This window comes from Melopsittacus undulatus, chromosome 1 (assembly GCF_012275295.1).
Source record: "Melopsittacus undulatus isolate bMelUnd1 chromosome 1, bMelUnd1.mat.Z, whole genome shotgun sequence".
Lineage (NCBI taxonomy): Eukaryota > Metazoa > Chordata > Aves > Psittaciformes > Psittaculidae > Melopsittacus > Melopsittacus undulatus.
Genome location: NC_047527.1, coordinates 71,227,527 through 71,255,501, shown reverse-complemented (window position 1 = coordinate 71,255,501; position 27,975 = coordinate 71,227,527). Strand labels below are relative to the sequence as shown.

The window sequence follows — 27,975 nt, the reverse complement described above, 5'->3', positions numbered from 1 at the left end:
ATACTACCATGTTAAAATACATAAGAGGTATTGCAAGAATGTAAATCCCTCAGCCATTAGCACTTTGTTGCTCCATATATCAAACTTCTGTCACACTGAAGACAGTGATTTCCATTACTAGGATTGTATGATCCTGGGCTGCATACAACTATGGACAAGAAAAACAAAAATGTGGAATTTAAATTATAACTACAAAATATTTACATTTTAAATGTTTAGATTGCATCTTCATCTATTTGAAAAAAGATCAGATTTTTTCCAGCATTCTGCTACTTGATGATGAAAAAATTCTATACATTTTATGCATCATCTGTTTATTACAACAATATTTTTCTCTTCATCACTTTCCACTCCATCTACTTACAGGGGATGTGTCCATCAATTACATTTTAATATGGCCTATATTCAACAGTGTTTTAAATAAACTGCTTTAGCTGCCTGTAAAAGTAACACAAGACAAAATAAAACTGAAGTGTAAGCTCTCATAATTATGAAGAAGTAGTGAAAAAAATACAGTATCAAACCCAAAATCAGTGTATGATGCAGAACAAGTGTTCTGAATGAAACATTTTTCCTGTTTGATTATGCCTTTTATTGACGTGTACAGTCATCTGCAGAATGACTTCCTCACAAAAGACACCTCACCATTATGCTTTTGGCAGAAAAAATGCAGAACTTGAGCTATTTGGTTATGACTATCCTGTATCATACTTCTCTTTGGCAATAGTAGCTTTTCTTTAGGATAGATTTTAAATTAATGGCATTAGTATTCACTGTGCAAAGGTAATTAAGAGCTTCCTTGCTTTTGCAGAGTCAATGCTTACCTGGTTATTGAGGTTTGCCTGGGTTAATGACTTCTTAGTCACTATTGCACAAACCTTCAGCAGGATTTTCAGTATTTGGTTTGGTTTATCTTCATTTGTTGAGGCTGGCAGGATTCATTTGATCCTCAGTGGCTGTTACTAGCTTGGCCTGGCAATTTTGCCACTGCTATTGACTAAAGAGGATTTTAGAGGTCTTATGAGAGGAAAAGAGAAGGAGTCTTCTGCAGATGACATCAAAACCTTGCCTCTTTTGTACATCACTATAGGCAGACAAGGTGGCTTTATGGGAAAGAGAGAGCTTTACAAATATATGTAACTAAAGGCATTTTAATAGAATCATAGAATCATCAACTAGGTTGGAAAAGACCTTTAAGATCAAGTCCAATCATTACCCCAGGATTGCCAAGACCGCCACTAAAGCATATCACTGAGGGTCTCATCTACACGGTTTTTGAACACTTCCAGGGATGGTGATTCCACCAATTCCCTGGGAAGCCAGTTCCAATGCTTGATCACCCTCTCTGTGAAGAAATTGTTCCCAGTATCCAGCCTCCCCTGGTGCAGAGTGAGGCCATTACCTCTTGTCCTGTCACTTGTTACTTGGAAGAAGAGACCAATCCCCACCTCACTACAACCTCCTTTCGGGTAGTTGTAGAGAGCAATAAGGTCCCCCTGAGCCTTCTCTTCTCCACACTAAACAACCCCAGTTCCCTCAGCCATTCCTCAAAGATTTATTCTCCAGACCCTTCACCAGCTTCGTTGCCCATCTCTGGACCTGCTCCAGCACCTCATTGTCTCTCTTGTAGTGAGGGGCCTGATCTGGAAAATCAATCATCTTGAGTATCAGATGAATAATTATCCTCTTTTTACTGAAGAATATAGGCACACTTCTGGTCCTTCGGAATTTTTAGCTTATTTAAATAAAGCAAGTTAGACTTCCCTTACAATGGGATAAAAAGTTTCTTTCTCAGAAGTGTCATTTGTTTGCTATCTGGCAGAAAGCATGAAAAACAGAAAGGAATCTGAAGCAGGGACTTGTAGCTAATTTAGCCAGCTGCTAGAAGGTTTCTTTAACTGGTAAACTTACCTTGTTTCAACCTTGTCACTAGTGGAAAACTCCCATTGGTATACTTTCACTTTGAAAGTATAAACATCTTAGCAAAATATTCCATCTTTACAGCGTATATTACATACTTGACACTACACACCTCACAAACTGATATGCATGTCATCTTATTTTGTTCTTGTATCGCAAAAGCTAAGTATTTTGCACTCCTGATTTTTAGGACAATTTCAATATTCTCTTGAAAAATATATTTCCTTTTGAACTTTCAAGTTACTGTGTTTCAGTAAGATAAATAATCACAATGCTGTGAGAAACAACTGAAGAAAACCAAATTAGAACTGACTATTCAGTATCTAATGTACTAAAAATACCACATAAATCAAGCTCTGCAGAATAATAATACAGGACAAAAAATATTTCATCAAGCTAGTACAGGGTATGATATCAAATTATGTCTCCAGAGAAGCCTTAAGAAACATATGACATTTTGTACTGTATTAATCTCACAGCTGCATCTGATTAAAAACAAAAACAAAACCCAACCAAACAAAAAAACCCCAGAAAAATAGATTTATAAATCAGAAAAATTGTATTTAGATGTTTTGATGACATGAAAGTGACTCAATTACCTACATTAAATAAAAGGTAATGATTGATCAGACCTTGTGGCTGTTACCAAAATATTTAATTATCCTGGAATAATGTGCTTTATTTAACATAAAATAGGGCCTTAAAAGCAGACAAATATTAGCATTAAGATAAAATCATGTAAAATAATTTCTGAGATGTTTGTACTCATCAATTCTGTTTATTCAGGATTGCTTTACAGGGGCAGAATGGAATTATTAATCAGCAGTAATGATTATTAATCAGCAGTGACTCTAAGTCATTGCCTCTACAAACTTACACAATAAGGAGCTGTGCCTGAGGCTTATGTAGTACCTGATGAACAAAATTTTGATATGTTTTACCACCAGTGTCTTCTGCCAAAAAGATTCTCTAAAAATAGATACATCACCCAGTGACTAATCAGGTTAACATGTTTGATTGATTGACTAATTCAGAAGGAGATTTAGACTACAAAATGGGAGTAGAAGGCGAGGCAGTAGCTCAATATTTAATGCCATTTTAATATAAAAGCAGAGGGTGGAAGGGTGAATGATGGTACAATATGATACAAAAGAACATGAGATTGAAGCATAGGGAAGAAAAAGAATGAAGCTCTAATACAGAAGGTTCAGATTGGTACATCATGAAGTAAGTGAAAGGGTTATGCTTAGTGCACAAATTGTGTGATGGTAGTGTGAAACAAATGATGCACTATTCACAGAGCACTGCACAACAGCATGGAGGAAGCAGAACTACTACAAGACTTCATAAACCTAGTTATTCTAAAAATTATAGAGGAGAGAGAACAGGTGTAACTGATTATCTTTCTATTTGGCTGTATAAGAAGTAAAAGTAGAGTAGGTTTGTTTATGCAACTTGCAGAGGATATGCATACTATCTTATTTCTCCATGTTCTTGGGCCTAGTCTCTAACCTCTTTCATTCTGTCATATCCTTATCAAGACCTGGAGACTAGAAACAGTAACACTGTTCAGCATTTAATGTACTTCAAATGAGAAAGTCTGAATAACATCTGTTATCATGTTCCAGAATAGAACTTGCCTGCAAAAGGGTAACACAAATGACAACGTGAGGTTTTCAATGTATCTGCCATGATACCCTGTGACCGGTGCTAACCTGTGACTGGTAAGAAATGTATTATAGATTTTGCAGAAAAGGAAAAAAGAATCGCAAAAACCACAGAACAGTGGATGAGACTTCTATACTATGTAAAGATTTCAGGAATAAACACTGAAACACATGCAGGTAAGTGGAAAGTAACACAGTTTGATGTTTCTCTTCATTATAAGACAACATGTAATTAATTTTAAAGCAGCTGATATGGCAGCACATACAAATGTAATAAACTACAGAAGACTATGATTAGAATAAAATTTTAAAAGAGTACCAAATGTTGCTTAAAAAAAAAAAGCAACAGAAATTGCTAAAGGGACAACTTATGAGACAGTCTTAAGACACATTTCACTAAATGTTTCTACTAACAAGATAATTAGAAGTCCCAATGAACTATGCTGACAACAAAACTGAGAGAAGCTGTAAACAAGGACAAGATTTAAATAGGAAGAAATAAAAGAATCGGAAAGGTCTATATATTTGTTTGATTAAAGAAGATTGTAAGCAGGATCAGTCCATGGGAAGGAGAAGCATGGAACTGTTACATCATGTGAGAGAGAAGTTCTTAGGACCAAAAGAAAAGCACTGATAAGGCACTGCTAAGAGCTCAAAATTCAAAATGACGCATGTGACATACAGAATCACTGAATAAAAGCTCTTACAAAAGCAAGTACTTGGCTTGTTGTGATTATAAAATAGAAGACAAAAAAAAAACCAAAATCTGCTTAAGCTTAAAGGGCATTCTCCCCATTATGGCAAACGACTATGAACTTTCTATTAATTTAGAATGAAAGCTTGATCTTCTAACTACAAAACAAGGGTCGGTAAAGAGACCAAAACTCTCAAACAGTTCTAAAATGCGCCTTAAAATTGTTTTATCTGGTTTACAGAACCTGGTTTCTGCAACTACAAGGGAAATTATTGCATAACCCAAGAAATTGAACTCTACTGTAATTTAGAGGAAATGTGTTTTTCAAAATATTTCTACGAGTAACTGTATGTTTTGGAAAAAGTTCCCCCACTAATAAAGATATGAGGCAAATATTTTATTGCATGTTTAAGTAACAGTTCCAGGGATTTTAGCAAATCACAACTAATCCTCTCATGTTAACATGGTCTTCTTAGAACTACTACATCATGTTTGAGGCACTGAAAACAAATGTAGGGAAGTTAGAGAGTACAGTAATCAGGCTGAGCCGAGGTCAGTCAAACACAACCAAAAAGACAGAAGTTCAGAAGTTGAGGTGGTTTAGTTCAACAAAGACAGTATCAGAAAAAAAAAATCAGAGTCTTCTAAGATACACAATAGCTACTTCAAAAATAAGGTTAACAGAATTGTTTCCAGATTTCGTGAGACAGAATAAGAAGACAGAAGACAGAACAAGGTATGAAATACATAAAGTGAAATTACATAAATATCTTTGAAAAAAGCCTTCCAACAGTGAGGATATGCAGTACTAAGTTTTATTTCCTTGGGAGCCTATGTAGTCTTCTGAGGTTTTAAAGATTATGCAGGATACATCTGTTAGAAATAACTGAAGCCTTGAGGTAGAATGATAAGCAGAGGACTGTTTCCATTTTACTGCCTATGATATGGTGTTTTGGATTCTGGGAAAAGAAATTACTAATTCTACAAAGAGGTCAACTAAGGAAAATGGTGAAGGTTTGAGCATGCTAGGGGAATTATATCCTCAACTATGGGAGGTAGTAATCAGTCAAGATTCAGGACTGACTGTTTCAGATTCTTGGGTACCTCAGATGTGAAAGCTTGCCCTTGTATCTGCCAAAGCAGTGTCTGTTATGATTTGAGCTCGAGAGATCTTGACACTAGTGGAGGACTATGTAGTGTTTCTGTCTTGTGTAGGAGGTGGAGGTGCACAGCAGATAAGAAAACTGTTATGCTAAACATATCTGGAGCGTAGCATGTAATTAGTTAAAGGAATTGCATTATTATGTATTATTATGTACCCTTTTATAAATTTAAGAACAAAAATAATTGCCTTATCTCACCACAAAAAAAAAACAAAAAAAAAACCTTGAAAGATACCATGTCAGATTATAGATTTCTATGCTAATTCCAGAAAGCCCCACTGCTATCTAGAGGTCTGACCTAGATATCTTACTTAAATTAAATCAATCCACAGAAACTACAGGTCTAGCTTAAAATCTAAATCAACAAGGTCTTAAGAAAGTTATACCCAATTACTAACCTGATCTAGTACAGGTTACCTTGACAGACTTGACAGGATCACAGCCTGTTATATTATGTCATAACATTTTTACAAAGATAAGTAACAAAGTACTGAGTTCAATCAGAACAAAAAACACTGTAACAGTATTTAATACTTTATACAATAAATTAATTTGTCACTTACCACAACACCCAGGACATTCTGGATGCATTTGAGCATTCATTCCATACCCTGGAGAGCAGCGATCAACCCATACCATTTGCAGAGTACCATCAATGTAGTATATTTTAGGCAACGGTTCAGAACTTTTCCTGATATTTTCCGCTTGTTGCTTAAAAAATCTCTCTATAAGGTGTTTAGCCTAAATTTAAACAAATGATATTGTATCAGAACCTTTGATGGAAGAGGTCAGAATACAAGAAAAGACAAAAAAAGTGAATATAAGTTTTAAAGGACATACCACTAAATCTTTTGATTGTAGCTAAATGGAAACAGGGCAGTCTAATATTTTGAATATGTTGGGTTTAAATTAGATAAACTTTGATCAGCTAATACAAAGTCTTTGAAAGTGTTCAGGTTTATATAAATGGAATTTTAAAATCTAATCCATGGCAATTTTGCTTACATTAGGCAACTGCAGCTCAACATCAAGAGAAGTACAGCTTTCCCATCTATATAGGTATTGTAGTTTAGCTTCACGTAATTTCCACCTTTGTTAGCAATTTCTGCTCAGCAAAAAGAAAATGCCAAACTTCTTTTGAAGCCAAGTTAAATAAGGGGATTATTAATACCATATCATGGAAGACTAATTCCTTTACTCAAAAAGTTTTGCACAAATATAGTCCTAGAAAGGAAAAGCATTCCTTTCAATCAGTGCAGAACCAGCAGCACAGAAACACAGAAATCTTAGGATACAAGGGAGCTCTATTCCATCTGATCTATTCCACCCCCCTAGCCAAAGGCAATATTTATCTTTTAAAATCCTTTATTTTCACTGGAATTTTGGATCATTTTTTATAGTGTCTTCCACTGGAATATTAAAGAATTTGTTATTGTAGTTAAATCTCAAAATGTGACTTCTAACTATAAAATATAACAAACGCACAGATCCATTAGCAAGCTGACAAAGACTTAACAGTAAAAAAGTATGAATGCTTCGTTTCCAGACAGTGCTTCATTTGAATACAAATTAAGGGGTTAAGTGTATATATATATATGTATATATATATATTTATAAATAAAGCAAAGAAAAAACAACCTTTAATAGGCTGGCACAGTTCAGCATACACACCAATTCACAAAACCAAATTTATTCATGCCCTCTTAATTTGATCCTCTTTTTCTGTGTGGAAAAGATGGACTTTGATCATGAGTTTTCCCCACAAATTTAGAGGTTTTCACAGTGGACAGGATGGAAGCTGCTTAATGAGTTCAATGTTGTTTTAAACTCCCTCACCCCTCTGCTGGAATCACAAAGCACAACTTGCATACCTGCTGTATTTTAGTATTCCTCCTGTACTTCCCTTCCTTTTCTCCCATTTAAGAACCTCTAAATTGACAATTAACTTAAAAAGCAAGACTCTGGCTTCTGGTTCTCTACTATAAAAGCCAAATACATTCAAACAGCTAAAATTCTACCACATCAATAATAAAATCATTTTGAAGTGATGGAAAGGCAATCCCATTGTAAAACAACATTTGATATTTGTAAGACAGCACATGTTCAAAGTTTCCCCAATTGTCTTGCCACTTTCTATATTCTTAATATACTGCCTTTAAATCTGGTAGCATAACCTGCCTTATCCATATCATCACTAGAATATTAGCAATTTTAATGGAAAAAAAATTATGTACACTTAAACTCTTATACTGATTTATTAATTTCTAAACAAAAGGTGTTTTATTTCTGATGTTGTTATACTTTATTGTGAAAATAGCTTATTATGGTAATTTCTTTATTACGTTAGCTACTGTACCTTGTTTAGTCTATAAAAAGCATTACAATTTCTTTGCTGACATAGTCTGCCGTTTTCGCTGTCTAAGGAAGTAACTGTAACAAAACATAATCTGTTTATAAAAGATCAAAGTCAATGAAATCAACAGTTATTTAATTAACTGATTTAAGATTCTAGTTAGTTCTGATGCAAGTATTTAGGACTTTTTAAAATATTTTAGATGTCTGACTTTCAATGATTTAAAGAAATAAGAGCTTATCTTCATAGATACTACATGCCTATGTCTCAGTTTTGGTATATTTAAATCTTTTATGGGAACTGCCATTTATTTGTAAATTCTAATGACAAGAAATTGTATTATTTACATTAAAAGCAAGGCTGATATTTACCTGAAAATGTAAAGAAGTTTTCATTCTGTAGGCCTCCTCTCTGCATTTTTACATGATGGCATTCTGACTTAATTAATGTAACCTCACAAGAAAGTTCAGCAACAAGACTGCTTAGTATCTGAAGCAATGCTTTCTCAAAATAAGCGTTCTTAGAACTGTTGCAGGGGGCTGTGTGATACTGGGCTGTGAGCTCATAGTAATTTTTAGGATCAGAATAAGCTGCAGGGAAAAAATGTGGAAGACGGTAATGAACATTTATGAAGTAAAAAGAAAAAAAAGTAATTAGTGTATTTGAAAAAAAAAATTCAATACGTAATTTCTAAATAATGCTTATTTTGCGCTCCCAGAGAATTTTTAATGATAAAATAGTATATGCTGGGCCAACTGGAAACACTCAAGAGATTTTTACAATTCAACATTCTTATTGAAATCCACAGGTAAGTCTCTTTATTACTGATTTTTTTTTCATTTTTAAAAAAACAAGAGATTACAGTAAAAGGATTAGGACTATGAATGGTAATGTTAAGGAATATACAAAATACCCTTTAGTATGTAGCACAGTATTTAATCTTACACATTATGGCCAGTTACAGTGGTATGTCAAATATTTTTAGTCAATTATCACAAATTATTTTAAAGGGCTTAAAACCTCAATTCTCTTCCCCACAGATCAACAGAAGATGAACTAGTACAATGAACAGGAATTCCTTCCCTGTGAGCACAAATTATTCCACCGTTACTGAAAAGCTAAATGCACACCTGGACATCTTTTACAACTAAGCCAGTGTACCATAAAATGTCTGTTTCTAGTTATTTCATAATAACCACTCTACTTGCCCAAAGCTGAAAATCAACAGAGCACAATGTTAAATAGAATATAAGAGTAAAAGAATGAAGAATAGGGGTCACCGTGTGGGTATAATCACAGAAATGAGGGTGGCAAGGAAGAAGGAACAAAGCAATAGAAATCTAACCAGCTAAAAGAAGCAGCAAAAAATCCAAAATATGGTACCCAATTAAGGCAGCTTATTAGATCCTCCACCTTGCTTCTGACTCCCCCAATTTCCTTTCCCTTGCTGCTGCATAGTCCTTTATATATATATATGCATAAAACTTGAATTTTGTATACTAATATTCAGATTTGATCCGTATTCAATAAGGACATAATTCTGCATTACTGAAAACTATAACCTTTTCCATTAAAACAGTTTCAAAGAAACTTCTTCCTTTGCAGATCTGTCAAGCAAGCTAGCTGCTAAAAGTCAGGGCTATTCTGTATGAAGGTTACTGTGCCAAAGTAAAATTAATTTACATCAAAGGTTAATTTAGGTTATTGTGCTCTACTGTGTTTCTAAATGAGCACCGATTTGCCTTTTAAATTCAAGATCAGACATAGTTCTTGCTGAAGGCAAGAGAAGCTCTTGCCCACATCTCCACAAGAATAAAATATCCTTTAAAGGAGAGCTCATAATGAATAAGTGACATTGCCTTTACAATCTTTCACTTTATCAAAAACTTTTTACCCCCTGACAGAAGGAAATGTAATCAGAACAGGAAAGAATAAGCTACAAATATTACATTATTAAATGATACATACTTACAAAGCACAAGCAGGTAATAATTAAGGCATTAACATATATGAAAAAATACGGCTGTGCCAAAATCAATCTCATAAAGAATAATTCAGTTTAAAATTATACTATTTTAATGTTATTAAGGATTACTGCCTGTACAATTTGTTACATTTCATTACATTTTATGTTTCTTTTTTTAAAAAGAACTGTATTCATCCGTTTCTCAGTCAGCCACTGAGCTTCATTTAAAGCTCTGTAAATGACATTAAATGAACTGCCTGGTAGAAACTAATATGAAAAACAATTTCCCAGAGAAACAGAATGTCTGAAAATTAAATTCTAAATAGACCTACTTATTTAAAACTAGGAACACATATTTTTTAAAATTAAACTTTTTCAAAGCAGTGACACACATGGATTCATAACTTACCATAAATAAGGTATTTTATTACGAGGTGTTCAACAGGTTGCATTGCTGTTAGTTTATAACCAATGGAACAAGTGTAAACTCCACTCTGATTGAAGTGTCTCAATATTAAAGTTCCTGATGGCGATATTTTCACACTGCTATTTTCTAGTAAATACAATAATTAAATAAATTTAGTTGCCATAATGAAAAAATGTAGAAAGCAAGGATCAAAATGGCTATTTAATGTTAAACTGTGCAGAAAATACTAATATTATGGATTCAGCTGAAGGCACATGACTCAGGAATTGAAGCTGATTGGGTGTCACTCAGTTCAGCATTACTCAAACCCACCTTATTGCTCCTGTGTTTTTAAGTACTGGGTTAGCAAAGCTGTCCTGGAAACCTGTTTTTGTTTGATCTTAGACATCTATTGCTCTCTCAAATAACTACTTCCAAGGGCAAAAAGCTCAAAGAAAAAAAGCACAAAGTGGGCAAATAATCTCTTTTTATACTTATATATATATTCGAACTGGTTACTAACCTTTCAGTCTTCAGGAACTGCCTGATGAATTAGCTGCTGGTAGTGTTTAACATGCAGTAAATTTCACAGTAGGCAGGAAGTTCAAGTTAAGCAAGTAGTGTGTAACAGACCTTCCAAAAAGAATTACATGTATATGCCAAAATGAGAATCATGGATGTTTAAGATTGTAAAATAACCCTTCTGTATGGAAAAATAAGCACTGTTACAGTGGCCAAAGTCTTAGCACAATGCCTTAGTTCAAGGCAGAGGTGAAGCAGAATCCTACTTCAGAGGGCAAATAATGAGCATGGCTCTTTAACTGAGTTTTTAAAGAGAAAGGAAAGCACTGCTTTAGGTCAGATTTGGGCACTGATAATGAGCTATGTAGCCTGCATGTGGGTTAAATGATGACAGTTGATGAGCCCTTTCCTGATTTGAAAAGTCCTCAGGCAGTAGCAATATAGATAATGACTTTGTCAAATAGTAATACGCAGCCCATCTTGCTGTCAAAGAAAACCTTGGGAGCCACTAGATTAGTGTTGATTCTAATAGGCTTCAAGGTAAAATACTCACTTTAATAAAATACTGAGAATAATTTTGTTTTCCATTTTCAGATGCCCCCTCCCAGTCTTTTTAACATCCTAAATAATTTAGAATTGTTATGTAGACAATGGAAGCTTAGTCAATGTGTGTGGTGCAAGAGCAGCGTATTTTCAAACTGAAAAAATCAGTGCTAAGGACACGAGATTTATACCACATACATCTTATGGCATTTACTTCAGACCAGTCCTAAGCTGGTTTTACAGATTGAGCACACATTATTTTTCAAATAAAAGCTTTACAATTAGCTTCACCCAAAACGGATCTACTTTGTGTACTCAAAGACAACACCAGATTCAAATAAAACATGGTAAATGTGTATAATCAAGCAATTCCTTTCAAAGCCACACTTCTATTCAAACTAACATGTTACTGTAGATGCACAGTGACTTTCCTGCTGTGTGATTTTAAAAAAGATGCTGGAAAAAAAATAGACTTATTGAAGTGTATCTTTTAACATACTTGGCAGACGATGTAGGACAACTTTGTTCCTCAATAAACCATTTAAGCTTTTAATTAACTAGTTTTTTCATATATATCACTCTGTTAAAAAACAATAAATTCAAATGCTGGCAAAAAAGGAAAGAAAAAAACAACAAAACAGTACTATGAAAGAACTGAAAGAGCAAATTCTTTGACAAAAATGGTTTGGGATTCCATATCAACCTAGGCTCTCAAATTAATGGCACACTGTCTTCCATTTTTTGGATGATGAAGAGGTTTTTAATCTGATGATGACCTACTCCGGATGCTAAATCTATAAACTAGGATGTCATTTGCTACTGTATGCTGGAATAGCTATCAGATTAATACTGTCAGAAAAAAAGAGCATAGATTTAAGAACTACAGTTCTCATCTTTAGCATATGCAACTGCCCTGTGCAGGCCAGAAACAGCACCACTGTTAGTTGACTGGATAGCTGGAACACCTTTAAGATATATCACAGACAGCTTTGCTATATTTATAAAATGCATTACTGAACTGCAAAGATGACAAGAAGTCTGCAAAAGACAAAGCTTGGAAATCCAGTGAAGAGATCTGGTCACAGATAATTTCTACAAAAATAGAAAAGTATTCCTCTGATGGACTGAGTCACAGATCTTTATTACAGAGTTTTATCCTACCTTGAACAATGGATGCTTTATATACCAGAAAATATCACATTTTTTTCATCATAACTATTAATTACTTTAATGGTATATCTGTGTGTAAAGAATGTCCTTTTGGATCATGAAATCAAGAGCCTGTTATGTTGCTGGTTTGGGTTTATTTTCCCCCTTGTGTTATAAAAGAAACCACATTTAAAATGCCTTCCTCCATGGGATTATCTGGATGAATACTACGTCTCAGATGAGTTTGGGTCACAAAACAGACTGTTAGCCATAAAACAGAATTTTGAAAGTAATTAAGCTATTCACCCTTTTGTTCAATCTAGTATCTTTTTCCCATGTTACTCCTTTACAGCAGGTTCAATAAGACAGGTGACAAGGATTTCACCTCACATTTTGTGATACAAATTACATTATATGATTTAATATGCCTGTATTATGCAGGAGGCATTTTACACGCATGATGGACAGAAAGCAATGTGATCAATTCAGAGGTTCCCTGGAGTCAGTGAAAACCAGAATAACTTAAAATAGAAAATAAGTTCTTTTAATTTATGCTAAGAAAAGAAGCTAGACCATTTTCCAGGATCTTCAGGAATTAGAAGGATGCAAAATAGAGCTATTCCTGTGAGAATTATGTTATGAAGACTAAATCCCATAAGTTTCCATGTGTTTGTAGAATTATATTTGAAACTAAGTGTTCCTACATTTTAGGTTCTCTGTTTACTAAACTTCAACCCAACAGATTGATACTCCTTCCAATGTTTTCAGTGCAAAAAAATTAAAGTTACTCCCCATTATCCACCCAATCAGACCAGTTTTACAGTAGAGCAACTTCTGTATTTTGAAATTATATGTTAAGAATAGAAGTAAATGACAGCAGAATCAGGCCAATGGGCTTTTCAGAAACAGATTTTTCAGACACTCAGAAACAGCTATCAATCCAGATCCTAAATTTTAATCTTCAGATTTTAAAAAAAATGTGCATGTTCAAATTTAAATATGCAATACCTAAGAATGTCCAAATAGGTAAATTCAGTGATTAATTATAGACATACAGGAACAAAAGCTAATACCTCTAAAATAAACTTGAGTTCACCTGAAAAGCTTTTTAGGAATGAAACACACTCTGTTTTGTAGACCATACAGGACTCCGACTGTCTCTCAGGAAACATGTATAAGTCATATATCAGTTATGAGGATAGCATGAATATACAGATATACACACCTATTAAAAGAAGCTTCATATTTCTTCTCATTCTCTTTACTTGCCTGTCCACAGAAAACCTGATTGATATACCAATAGCAGGTTTTAGAATATCTGGGGTTCAGCTTGCAGTTGAGAAGTTGGGTGCAGGTATTTAATTTGTCAGTTGCTTTGTTCTACAAAACTATAGTACACACTTTTTTCAGTCCTGTGAAAGGAGAGTCAAAATCTTCCACAACAAATATTCCTTCTACACATATATTAGTGTCAGAGTGTATGAAAACCAGTAACTTTCCTGTAAATCCAAATTCCTAGGTGCAAACTAGAATAGGCCTATTCTAATGTTTGCATTTGGAAATAAAGATCAAAATGTTGTACATAGCTGTTCAGAACACCATCAAAATTGCTGTTTTATGCAGAAAAACTTTTAAGATCCAGAACATAAGCAATTATTTTGAAGGTTTTATCCTCCACTTAAAACCTATTTTGAAAAAGCTCTTATTCTCAACCAGCCCAAAAGCTGTTTAAAAATTTCCAAGTACAATTTCCAGATCTTAGTAAAAAAGAGTCACTATGCTAAGTGACGAAAAATGACTTGCTAATTTTGAAGTTGTAATGATTTTAAATTACATTTTGTGCAGTATTTAATTTTTCATTACCCTTTCAAGCACACGTAAGTCGACTGGAACTATCTGAACAAAGCTGCTTGTTCAAAGAACAGAACTGGTTTTTAATGCCTACAGAAAGAAAAGTGTTTACTGCTCTTGGTGAGCTTTTATTGTAGTCATGATGTCTGATGCATATAGCTGTGTGTCAAAGGCCAATGTGCCTGAAAAAGAATCTGATTTTTCTACTATGACAGATAGTACGATGAAAGATAGGCTCTCCTCTTTCAGTCTTTATGCTTAAATATTTGCATTTATTTTGCAGCATTCCAAGAAGCCGTATTTTGTTAGTCTTTCCTAAAACTCAATTCACAGTTCTATGTTTACACTAAAATTACTCTTTTCTTTCCTACAGTCAAGCTGAAAAAGTATTAAATAATGTATTAAGCAAGGTTTTATTAAACCTGATTTCCCACTATTGTGGAGATTTGCTACAACAGGCATTAGAATACCAGCTAGTCACACCAAAACCCAGATAATATTTATCCATTACAGATACACCCATCCTAAATGGAGGCCAAGTGATAAAATCCTTTTACATAGCAAACACTTCAGGAACAAAAAACTTTAAATAGCTTTTTGTCTATTTATACTTTCTTTGAGTTAAAAAAAAAACAAAACAAAAGTGGCATCAGCCCTAAGAGACTAATACATCTTTGTGGTATTTACCCAAAATTGTGGTGGCTGAGGCTGAAGTCCTCTCATTACTGCTTTTAAAAATAGTTTTTTCTACAGCCTTTCTCATCCCTCTAGAAAGTTATGTCAGACAAACACAAGCTTTCTTCTTTTACTGTAAAGTTTGCCCACGTGCTGTTGATTCTAGTATACCTGAAGTTGCCACAGAGCCAAGAACCCCTGCCACCATAGCTTTTCTTGCTAGTTAACCAAGGTTGGCATAGCAACTTCAGATACTGCTGAAGCAATCTCCCCAAAGAGATTTATACCTGTCAACTAGAAGTCTGAGGTCTCCATGTTTTTCCGTTCTACCCTGCTGAAACTGCAGTTTGAGTAAACAGAAGCCAGAGTTGTGAAACAGGCAATTTTTGTTAATTGTGAATTGGTAGATTGTCTTCTTTCTAATCAGACTCAGTTAAGTACTCAGTACTTAAACACATGACAATATATCTGAAATTGTGTCTGTCATGCATCACAGACTGGACATCAAAATACATGTTACAGTGCAGAACATTCAGCTAACCAGTATATATCTATACCAAGGGAGAGTAGCAGTTGCATGTAAAACAACACAGCCCACAGGCTTAAGTACAAGCAGAAACACCTATAGCACTTTGAGGCAAAGAATGATAAAAATTCTGAGGGTGAAGTCTGCTATTAGTTACAGAGCAGAAACTCTGAATATATCTGTGTTAGATATCATATAAATATGAAATGCTCTACTATGAAGGCTGGCATATAGAGGATTAAGAATGTAGAATCACTGTGATGTAAATGGTATTTCAGATTGTGTAGCAGGAAAGTATAAGACCAAAGACAGCGTTCTGATAAACACTAGTACAGACTACGATGAAAGCAAATAGTTTTTGGAAACACTGCCATTGTAAAAGGATGAATGATTCATAACCTAAATTGTAAACTAAAATAAGAGATTAAATAGGTTTATAAATTCATGACAATGCTTATTGTTCCTTTTCAAAATTAAATAAGACTAAAGGGCAAATGAGATGCACAGAAGGAAACAAAAACCAGAACTCAGGTTCCCTGCTAAGTGATTATTCTCTCCCTACTTAAAACTCATTTGAGCTCTCTGGAATACTGTGCCCAGTTTTGACAAGACAGATAATAAGAAACTGGAGCAAGTCAACAAGCAGCTTTCTGAGATGATTAAGGAGCTGATGTGTAGGACAAGAGGCAAAGGAAACTGGAATTTTTATCCTAGAAAATTTTAAGGAAGAAATTCTAGTCCTTCACTACCCAAGCAGATATACAGGGAAGAATAGTCCATATTTTTTAAGAGGTGCACCACAAAAGGACATGCAGCAATGATGACATGTTACAGTAAAGGAAATTATGATTGAAAATAAGAAAAAAAGATAAACAGATCGCACAGAAAAGACACAAAATCTCCCAGGGTACAGATTCCCCAAACTCAAGTGGTCAAGGTCCTGAGCAGCTTCATATATGATGGTCACCTGCCATGGAACAGGAAGTTGGACTAGATCACACAGCCCATCATCCTATTATTCTGTCCTTGTAAAACACTGCCAGATGTCTCTGCCACAAAGAACACTAAACCTCAGCCTCTGTTGCATCCAACATGCCCTGTTCCACCTAGCACTCTTTAGAGTTGGCACCATTCTCTACAGAGACCTGGAGAAGTGTTTTAGTTTGGTTATCCCACCCCTTTCTGAAAAGTGAAAGTTAATTTATACGATATACATACAAGCACTCTCACAATGTACCCTCAGTTACATTCCCACCCTCATGCTTCTTTGTAGGTGCAAGGAAGAAAGCGAGAAGGTGCCAGGGGATATGTAAGAATCATAGAATCCCAAGGGTTGGAAGGAACCTTGAAAGATCATCTAGTCCAACTCCCCTGCAAGAGCAGGGAAACCTAGAGTACATCACACAGGAACTTGTCCAGTCGAGCCTTGAATATCATAAAACCTTACCTGAAGAAAGACTACCACCTGGTCCAGTCCACTGGAATACTGGATCAATCAGTTCTAAGTTTCGCAGATGATTTGTCAGACATAAAATATGTGGACTGTTGTGATTCAGCTTGACATAAACTTTGACTGAAAAAAAAAATCATTAACATCAAGTATATATCAGTGGTATCCTAATACTGAGCTATATGAATTTCAATACAGTGGTTAAACAATGATCTTGAATGGAGTTCTGAGTCTGGGACTTGTTCTGTTATCTCTACCATCAGGTTTGTTTTCCCCAGAAAATAAAACTAAGAGTATTCTTTCTAGTTCTAGGCCTATCTCATGTAAACAAGAATGACAGTGCGCTGTTAACATCCTCCTGAATGGATTATATCATTTAGTGGGTTCTCACAAGCACAGACTTCCGCATCTTGCTGTCTCAACTGGAGTCCAACACACACATGTAGAGAGTGAAGTTGCAGTATGTTGGTCCAGGATACTCAGACTTGAAAGGTTGCTGTTTCCATTCTATTAACAGTGCTAATAGTCCTGCCTTTTACCAGTGCATAATGTGTTTGTTTTAAAGGGTATAATGTTGTAGCTCATTTAATGGTGAGCTTCCTATTGTTTAATTCAGGGATAATGAGATAGGAAGCAAACTGAGTAAGGTAAGGATTTAGTTTGTATTTTCCCACAGGAGAGCAGGTATGCTTGTCTTGTATGCAGTTTGCAGTGTACAGGTGCTTCTAGATCTTGCAATTGTTTCTAAGAACTACAACTGGTGTAGTCATAATCACTTCCATAATATGCAGGATTTTAGTGTGTATGATTTGTTATATTTTCCTTCCTACTGACATTCTGCAAAGCATTTATCCTCTTCAGAATTCTGAGGCTAGGTATTCACATTTCAGTAAATGTGTACTTTAGTATACCATGCTCTGCATCAGGCTACCTTCATGCCACTGAAAAGCTACAGCTAGTATAAAACATTACAGCTACTACATTTCTGTGATTTGAGAAAACTGACTAATAATTTAAACTGAATCAAATAAGCAAACTAACATAGTTTATCTTATCATTGACTATTTCAGGTTCCCTGCAAGGGGAAAACAAGTTATGTGTTACAGGAATGGATTAATGTTCAGAAGAAGTTGTCACTTTCCCATTATGGCAACTGGCAGTAGTGCCACCACAGCTTTCTTTCCTCTCCAGGTATGATTGTTCGCTTTCACTAAAATATGAAAACTTACTTACATTCACATTAAAGTATGAAGTTGTTTCAACAGAATAAAGACTTAGATATAACATTTAATAAATACGAACAACCTTAGGTATTTCATAGTCTTAAGATCAGCAGGTACGTCCATCCCAGCTAATAATAATTTTTTACAGTAGCTTACACTGCAGAAAAAAGCAAAGTATATATTTTCAATTGTACAACAGCATATCATGGAAATTAATGTCTTTTACAGGTAATGTTTCAGTTTTTAACCCTGAAGCATGAAAATCAATATGAATTCTACATGTTAATGCAACTGCCAATATGATTAGTCTTCTGCCATTGCAAATCATTTGTACTTTTTCTCAAAATTTACTAACCAACTGGCTTTAGCAGCAGACTAGTGAGGCAAAATTGCATTCATTGCATATGTCTCCCACTTCACATTTTTTGTTTTTTATTTCCTCAAGGTTGCTTTGTTCTGTCTCGTGGCAATATAAAAAAGAATAATTACATACGCACCATAAAAAGTAAAAAAATTATGGTGTTATTATTATCATAACCTGTGAAGATGGAAAAGTCTGTCCCACCACTGTAAATTTCCATGACAGTTTTGTAAGCATGTATCATAGGATACACAAGGGCATCTGCCAGAAAATAATGGCTGAAAAAAAAATATCAACCAGGTATAACCTTATTCCTCTGCATTTCAAAATAAAGTCTTACTCTTTTAATTAAAGTTATTTGCTAATTTTATTATTTGTTCATATTCTCACAATTATAAAAATATTTATTATAGACAGTGACAAAAAAGAACATTTTTGTGAGGTATTCTAAAACTGCAGCATTTAAAAAAATAAGGATTAAATATAATAAAACTTTGGTGCAAAAGTAAAACACAAACAAAATAGAGATGTTGCCCAGCATCTCAAAAGAACACTGGAGCCAATTCTAGTATATTCTTAGTGGTCTATTCCAAAGAAGGTGGAAAAATTATTTATTAATACCAAATTGTTTAGAAGCAGAGTTGGGATAAATCATTTTGATCTTGTCTTCCAACTTTCAAATTACCCTCTGCCATTCAAGTAGTAGCCATGTTTATAGACAATCAGAAGAGAGGAAAAGTATACTAATAGGATGAATCTTGAGACCCGTTAGAGCCATTATTTAACATTAAATAGTATTATAAGATAAACCATTAAGAGAAATCTTAAAAAAAAAAAAATCCCAGAACTGTTTCACTTTTGGACAAAAATTCACACGTCTAAGAATTTGTACCAAAAAAAAAGGCAAAAAATACTGTCTTTTAGCTTTCCTCCAACAACAGAAATATTACTTCTGGATATGCTACTAGTTAGTTATGCTACTGTTACTGGAAAACACACATGGAGAAATCTATGGGGAAGAGTATTACCAAAACCAAGCCAGCAATGTGCATTCAGAGAAAAAGCAACACGAGTAAATATATGGCAGTGAGGAACAGTGTGGTCTATAATTTAATTTTCAGATTTTCCAATAGTTATTTTGTTTAATGAGAAAAGATAGTGATAATCTTATATATTTCTTAGACTGATTTATCTTAGGAAGAAATTAATTCTTAACCCTACTTATTTCTTGTAGAATATAACATAAACCTCAAGCTCCAGGTTCTGTGTACATAACAAGACCAAATAGGAATACCTACAGTGGAAGAAAGAAGTACTTCAGAGCAAGAGTCCTACAGCCAGGTGGAAGAGTGCACGGAATATTGTTATTGTTATAACAATTATAGAAAATTAGTTATCTTGGTTTCATAAAAATTGTAAGTATAAAATAACTATAAAAATAAATACCAATAACAGAAATAAAGTCTGTGGGATGGCCTATTACGTATACATATGTCAGTGCAGAATTGTAATTAATTAAACCACTTAAAACAATTCTAAACAATTCAACAACAAGGGGTATAATAAAGATAGGCCTTTTCTTGGCAAAACAAATATTCTCCCTAAAAACTGTTAAATTATGTTTAAAGAAAAATACCTGGAAATATGACAGATCCCACTATTTTTAAGTTGTCGTGTTTTGGCTCTGCACTTCTTAAAAATCTCTTTGAAGGTTGAACTGTTAAAAGATGAAGCAATGACATTAATATAATAATTTAATTCATCTGAAAAATCAAGCAGCATACTTTAGGCTAATCTACATTCATTAATAGACTAGTTCTTCAATGGATATTAGGTTAATATCTGTCTAATGTCTTATACAACACATGACTGTCATTAAGGCAACAAAAACCAATGGTAAAGGCCTGATACCAGAAAAAGCATCCTTATTCTAAATGGCACTTAAATTTACATTAAGTTTAAAAAATATTCATGTTTTACAAAAGAACTGTCACATTTTAAATTGAGATTGTCTGTAATGGAGAAAGTGTGAATAGGCCCTCTACAAATGAGGATAAAATTTAGCTGCATTATTATGATAACCTCAATGGGGATGTCAATAAGTGTATTATATACTGACCATTAATGATTGTCTTAATTTCCCCATGAAATGAAATATGAGGTCTTTAATGTCTATTTTCATTTGCATTTATTCTATTTTAAATAGAAATTACAAACATGTTTATAAAGACTCTAAAGCTTTGCAAGATATGCAAGGCTTCTGAAAGAAAAATTAAGTATCTTTCAGGTGGGTATTCTAGTACTAGTCAGATATAACTTTCTTTTAAAGGAGTTCCTAGAGATATGGAACTGAAGCCAGCAGAAAGATGACAACGGCAATTAGACCTCTCAGGATTTTGTGTTCTTTGTCTCCACCTCCTGCTTGGAAGGAACATGAGTTACTGGGAGTTAAAATATGCCTGTGACTTCTAATTCATTTAGGGAATCTGGGAAGCAAAGTAAATAATAAATGAATAGAAAGTCTTGAATACAGAACAAAGCAATAAAATACCAAACATATCATCAGTAGCAATTATTTTATGAAGGTGAGCTAAGTAATTATGTGGCACCACATCAGTGTTGGTTGTTAACTTAGGTTCAATATTAAAAAACTAAAAGCAACAGTAAATACTCTAGTAAACTGGTTATAGATGAAGGCATCTGAGGACAACAAGAGAGATGGAGTCAAGTCCCATCTTTGTTTTGATTTATTTTGATTTAAGCAATAATGAGAAATTATCAATTCAACCCATTTATTATATAAATAGTAATTGTACTTCTCAACAGTGTTCTTATGGAAAATAGAAGCAAGGCAGATTCTCCAGCTATCAGGATAAGATAATCAAGGTAAAATAAAAGAATTATCTGTACTTGTCATTTCAGAATGCAAGCAGAGTACACAGCTTAAAATATTTAGAAAGGATGAAGAAATCAAACCTTGCTTGCGAAAAGAAAAAAAACAACTGAGAGACAATAATCATAAAAGCAGATTTATATATGGTGGATTTCCATGATTAACAGTTTAATTTACTTTGCAATATTGCTTCACTATGTATCATTCCCACAACTTCGTTTGAGAAGCAAAGTTTTTCATATAACTTTTCCCCAAAGACCTTCTAGAAGGATTGGAGGGATTTTGTTGAAAAACAAAATAGATTAACATTTTCTCACTGGAATATTTATGTTAAGTCTTTCAGAATTCTGCTGCAGTGGCAGAAACAAAACTCATTTTTCTCTGAAATTCAGCTCCCAAAAGAATTTGATTGGATTTTCTATTAACAACAAAAAAAAAAATCAGCATATGCTTTGAGTTTAATAAAAGCATACTAATTCACAGCAAATTATAAATCCTACCTGAAATCCAGTCTGTTCTAAAATTCGGTCTGCAACTATTATCTGTGTACATCATAAATATTTTATGAACTGACAAGTTGATTTATGTATTGTAATTGGAGAGGAAAAACATAATCCACCAAATCCAAATAAATTAATGAAAAACCGAAAAAAACAACCTTATACAGAAAGTATTGAAAGTTTATCAGAAGCCGACTGAACAAATGCATCTAGAAAAGCTGAGCACTGCAAACTGACAAAGTATGAGCAGATACAGAAAACTTACAAGATGTATAAGCACTACTAAATGCAAAAGGAAAGTAGTGGTTTGGGGGTTTTTTTACAATAATAGCTTAAACCCAAAGATGGAGCTCTTGAACTGTTTATTTAAAAAGAACTAGAAAAATGGAAGCAACAGTTACTGAAGGAAGGCACTGTAAAACTTCTGAAATTACTTTTCTGGTACCTTCAATGACATTGCATGCTAGATTTTGAGAAAGTCATCTTAAATGCTCTTTCATGTGCATAAACAATTTGCTTGCATAGCAGCCTTTTCAGTCAGTAAATGTTCCTGTCCACATATGAATCCCAACTCTCATATAATCTGTCCTCACTTTCTACACTGCATTTTAGGTTTTTTTCAAGCCTTTTTTTCAGGTTTCCTATTTGAATTTCCTTGCTTGCCTCCTAACCACCCGGAATTTAAATAGAGTTTTCTGTAGCAGTCTAGCACAAATGCTATTTCTATTCTCACTCTCAATTTTAAAAGTGTATGTGTGATTAGGTTAGAAAGATGCTTTTCCTAGAAAAAAAAAAAGGTATCAAGACGCTATTAAGTCCTAGAAAGAGCTACAAAAAACAAGTAATGGATAAATGATCTGTTTAAACTACATTTTAAAGTTATTAAATATTTTATTCCATCCCTTCAATCTAACCTGCACTTAACAAGCAGTGGCAAAAGCTGTTCCACTCATTTTTGAGAAAAATAAATGAGATGTCTGCATTAATTCCACAAATTAAGTTTTTTACGCAGCCCAATGCACCAGAAATATGTAGAGGTGATTCCTCATTGTACTTTTTTATAGCATAATACAAGGTGTGAGCAACAGCTCCTTTTGCAGAAGAACATAGATGACAAAAAAATAGCTTTACATCACTATCAGACACATGAAAGTTTGGGATAATTCACCCCCAAGCCCAGGGTGATTCAAACTTCTCAGCTGCCTGAAAAGCCATTCCCATTCCCCAACACTAGAATTTAAGAGTATATTTGCCATATAAAGTCTCTATGCTACTTGAAGATTCATTGGATGACTTTCAAATCTGATGGAGTTAAATTCAACAGCTTTACTACTGATTTATGCAACTGAAATAGGCCAAAGATCCTGCAGTAAGTTAAATTTAAGCACAAAACATTCATACCCTTTTTGAGGTATTTTAAATCTACTTGGCAGATACTCCGCCAAACACAAAGCAATTAACCTGTATTTGTAAGGGGTTTTGCCTCTAGGGGGAAAAGCCTCAGACCAGAAGTAGCAGATGGATTGTACGTGCACAGACAACCCCACCTGCTCCTCCACAGTCAGGTAAAGTGGAGTCCTTCTCCAGTTCCTTTGCAAATGAGGGACCTGAGGTGAGCACTGACTGCATGAGCATTCATTCCAAGCCCACTGAGGTGAAAAGAAATGCCATTCACCTGAATATCACATAAAGTATATTCTACTATTTCATAAAACATTTTATTCTGAATCTCTTAGTCTTAGAATGAGCATTACAGCTGTAAAATTAATCGCTTCACAATAATTCACCAGAAAATTAAATTTGGTCTAAAAATTGTAGTAGCAGGAAACAGTTTAAAATGAGCCTTAAATAATTAAACAATCAATTTATTCATGAATTAAATGCTGTATTACTTGAATGTTCAATTGGCCTAGCTTCAACTCATTTATTTAGAAATGAAAGTTCCATGAAGCGATAGGAAAAGATTTATTTAAGTTACGGTAGTTGCTGAAAGTTTTTTCAAAGTAATTATGTTTTGAGATAATTTTTGTAAAGAGATTTCTGCACCAAGAGTATATAAATAGCAACATGACAAATTATTTTTGCTCAATTATGCTAATAGTCAAGTGTTTTTCTATAACCAAGTATTTTAATTACAGCTGGCATTTCTAAGCTGCCTATTGATGGCAAGTGCTGTGCAGAAATATTACCATTTCTATTCCTAATCATATAAAAGTCATCTAGGAGAAAACAAACCAGTTTCTAACCTGTCTCAGTTAAGTTTAACCTGCAAGAATGAACTATATTGTTTTTCAAGTAGGCTTTCAAATTTCCTTTCTGATAATTACAGTATTAGCACACTTCACAAGTGTCCTGGGTTCATCTGTACCAGTCATTTTTCTTCTAGTAGCTGGTCCAGTGCTGTGTTTCGGCTTTAATCTAAGAATAATGCTGATAACACTCCCATGGTTTAGTTGATGCTGAGCAGTGCTCACTCTGACCAAGGGCTTTTCATCTCTGCCAGTGAGGAGGGGCACAAGAAGCGTGTAGGAAACAGAGACAGGACACCTGACCCAAACTAACCAAAGGTGTATTCCACAGCACATCATGCCCAGTATATAAACTGGGGGGAGTTACCCAGAAGGGCAGATCGCTGCTCAGCTCAAGCTGGGTACTGGTCAACAGGTGGTGAGCAACTGAGTTGTGCATTATTTGGGTTTTTTTTTTCTTTGAGTTTTATCTCTCTCTCTGTTATTTCTCTTTTAATTCATATTAGTACTATATTGTATTTATTTTAATGACTAAATTGTTTTTATCTCACCACACAGGTTTTTACCCTTTTTCCGATTCTCCTCCCCATCTCACTGGGGAGATGTGTTTGTGAGCAAGTGGCTGCATAGCACTTAGTTGCCAGCTGGGGTTAAACCATGACAGTAAGTCTAAAAGGAAACTTTTTTCCCTTCTTATACAGCAAGCCAAAATTAAAAATGTACCTTTTCAGTAAGATGGACACTTCCTACAGATGGCTCAGAAAAGTCAAACGTAATTAAGACATTTTAAGAACCACGCTTCACAAAAACACATAAGCCAAGACTGTCACCATTAGTAAACAAACAAACCCAACCAACAAAACAAACAAAATCCTCAAAGATGTTCATATTCTTTACATTAGTCTGAACTCAGCCTATATTAATAACACAATAGTGCAATAAAACTGAAATAAGAGACCTTTCTTTAATTGACAGCATCTCTTACACCTACTAAAGCCAGACAGACATTTCAGTGAATATATACTGAAATACTGCACATACTTTTCCTGGTTTTGTCAGAGAGTAGAACAACTCGAACTTCACCTCTGATCTTGTTCCTGGAGAAGACCTTGGTTTTCTAAAGTGAAAGTCAGTCATAACCAGGCCATTGAATAAGAAGATCTAGCATATATACACACTAATGTATAAATTAAATAATTTAATACTAATCTAATAATCAGAAAGCCTAAGTGATTTCCTATGTCCAAATTTCAAAGCCTCACTAGGAAGCAGAGCCTGTTTTTTCAGGCTAATTCTGAGTCTTAGAATTGAAAGGCCGTCACCAGAATTTGTCAGCCAGTGACACCTGATAGCTCCAATTATGCACACAGTGGATACAAAATCAGCGCTAGTACACCAGATATGTACATCTTGGCATCCAACCACATAACTATTTCTAACTTAGAGCCTAACTATTTACTAAGAGCCTAGCTATTAACTAACTTGGAGCCCTTCACAAAGTGATGCAGCTGTTTTAGCTGAGTACTGCTGTTACCAGCTGCTCGCTCCCCATGCAACTAGCCTGTGGTGTTACCCCCTGACTCAGGCGTGAGGCTTCTTTGGAAGAAGAAACACCCCTCCCCTCAACACTCACTTATCATTTCTGAGGAAAAAAGAGATTACTTAGATAATCCTCTTAGCTTTCCTGCATGCATCCCCACCTCCACATGTGGAAAGAAAGTTTTATTCCACTGGTGCATATGGTGTGTGTGGATGGGAAGAGAAGTAGCAGGGGTGAAACAGAACCCACGGGATGAAAGCTGGATGTTAAAGGGCACAGCTCCTGCGTTATGGAACAGTAACACAGATGTAACAGGCTGCAAAGAGGGTCACATATGCAGTGACACACACACACTTGCTTTTATAGAACAGTGTAAATAAGTGCATGAGGGCAAGGACAAAGCTCAGGCAGGGAGTGAACTCGATAAAACCTACTGAACTTACACCCGATGCTCCAGACAGGGCAGGTTCCGGAACTGCCACCGCTGCCAGGCCCCGCGAGGAAGGGCCAGCCCGCCGCTCAACCCCCCCCCCCCCCCCCCCCCCCTCCCGCTGTCCCGGTCCCTGCCCGAGCTCCGTGTGTCGCCATCCCGGGACGCTACCTGCGGGCAGCAGGACGAGCAACAGCAGCAGCAGCAGGAGGAAGCGGTGGGCCGGGAGGCGGCCGGCGGTAGCGGCGGTTTGCCGGCTGCAGCTCCGCACCCTTCCCCGCTCCGCACACCACATCGCCAGAGCCCACAGCGCCTCCTCAGACGGCGCGGCAGCCGTTACCCCTCGCAACGGCGCCGGGGCCGACGCGGAGGTGCGAGATGTGGCTGCCCTGCTGCCTCTGACCTGTCGTACCAGAGGCAGGGTTCCCCTGCTGCAGAGCCAGGCTCCGCGCCTTCATCTCTGGCGAAAGACAGGAGGAGGGAGTAGGCTTTCATATCCGCAAACCCTTAATCGTCCGGCAGCCGGGTTATTAACCACAATTCATTTAGGCACCCACTCTACAGACGGGCTTATAGAGATGCGGCCTTCGCCTGGGCTGGCCCGAGGTATGGTGAACCGGCCTCACGGTCAGTGCGTTGTTCCCAAACCCAGGAGGGCGCAGGGAAATTCTCACAGCAAAACTGAAAGATTAGGCTGATCTAGTAAAAAAAGCGAGCACTGACAGTTGTGCTGCTCTGTCTTCGTTGTGCTGCTGCATGAAGGCAGTTAAGAAAGTGTTCATATACCAGGATATTTGCATGTTTCAATGGCATCAGATTAATTTGCTTTTGATAGAGAAAAGATCTTTTGGAAGAATGGGCAGGAGAGAGGATGAGTTATCTGGGAAGTGGATGAAGTCTGGCAGGAAAAATTCACAGTGTGGAAGATTTGGTATGATGTTACTGTGCCAGAGAACCAAAAACACTGTTCTGCAGGAATCCTGAAGCAAAGTAAAAGGTGGACATCTAGTAGAGAGGATTAGCTTAGACACATAACTAGTTCGTCCATATGCTTCTTTAAAATACTTGAAAATTGACAGTAGAAATCATTCAACCTTACATGGCAGGCTTACTTCCCAGCACGACCTGGACAGAATCCCTGACAACAAAATCTAAACTAAAACTTTAATTGTATTTCACTCTGCAAAATGAATGCAAAAAACCATGAGCCATCATTGCAATGTCTTCCATCCTGTGCCTTACCTCAGTCCTGTGTCTTCACCTCCCCTGCCATCTCTGTCTAAAGCTTTCCAGGAGAAGGTAAGCAGTGGGGGGAAAGATCAGTTTGCAGCACTGAGTGTTATTCTAGTGTGAAGCTGATTGTATTTGTGTCATGGGTTCAGCCGTGGCAGTCATTTTTTTCCTTCTTGTAGCTGGTGCAGTGCTGTGTTTTGACTTCTGGGCTGGGAACGGTTGCTGATAGTGAGCATGTTTTGAGGGTGTTTTTGTTCAAGGCCTTTGTTTTTGTTCAAGTGCCTTTTGTTCAAGGCACATGCTCTGCCGGGGAGGAGGGGAGTCCGGGAGGAAGGAGAGACAGGACACCTGACCCAGGCTAGCCAAGGAGGTATTCCATACCATAGCACGTGATGCCCAGGATGCATACTGGGAGAGAGAGAGCTGGAGGGAGAGAGCTCTAGAGGAAAATGGAGGAGGGAGCACGCGGTGCTCGGCCAGGCAGGGTGGAGTGAGTTATGGGTCGGTGGCTGGTGGGGTGTTGTATTCTTTTCACTTGTTATTGGCTGTATCATTATTATTGTGTTATGCCTTAGCTATTAAACCATTCTTATCTCAATCCGTAGGGGCTACATTCCTTGGATTCTCCTTCCTAACTCTCCAGGAGTTGGGGGACTTGGTT

The 27,975-nt window shown here is 35.8% G+C and overlaps 1 protein-coding gene across 1 annotated transcript; it reads right to left on the bottom strand.

Moving 5' to 3' along the window:
* Positions 1 to 56: 56 nt before the first annotated feature.
* Positions 57 to 26,376, bottom strand: ZPBP (zona pellucida binding protein). Its single transcript, XM_031052887.2, has 8 exons — positions 26,253 to 26,376; positions 20,106 to 20,186; positions 16,883 to 17,008; positions 10,173 to 10,316; positions 8,169 to 8,387; positions 7,801 to 7,874; positions 6,008 to 6,185; positions 57 to 148 (listed from the first exon to the last, which is right to left on the bottom strand). The coding sequence occupies exons 1-8, from the start codon at positions 26,374 to 26,376 to the stop codon at positions 57 to 59; spliced, it is 1,038 nt and encodes a 345-aa protein (XP_030908747.2).
* Between the last annotated feature and the right edge of the window lie 1,599 nt (positions 26,377 to 27,975).

Excerpts from the sequence above, each read along its gene's own strand:
- ZPBP (XM_031052887.2), bottom strand. The coding sequence starts at position 26,376 with ATGTGGTGTGCGGAGCGGGGAAGGGTGCGGAGCTGCAGCCGGCAAACC. Across the intron at positions 17,009-20,105 it reads GGGATCTGTCATATTTCCAG|TCAAAGTTTATGTCAAGCTG; the intron begins GTATTTTTCTTT and ends TTTTTTTTTCAG. Across the intron at positions 6,186-7,800 it reads CTTTTTATAGACTAAACAAG|GCTAAACACCTTATAGAGAG; the intron begins GTACAGTAGCTA and ends GTTTAAATTTAG.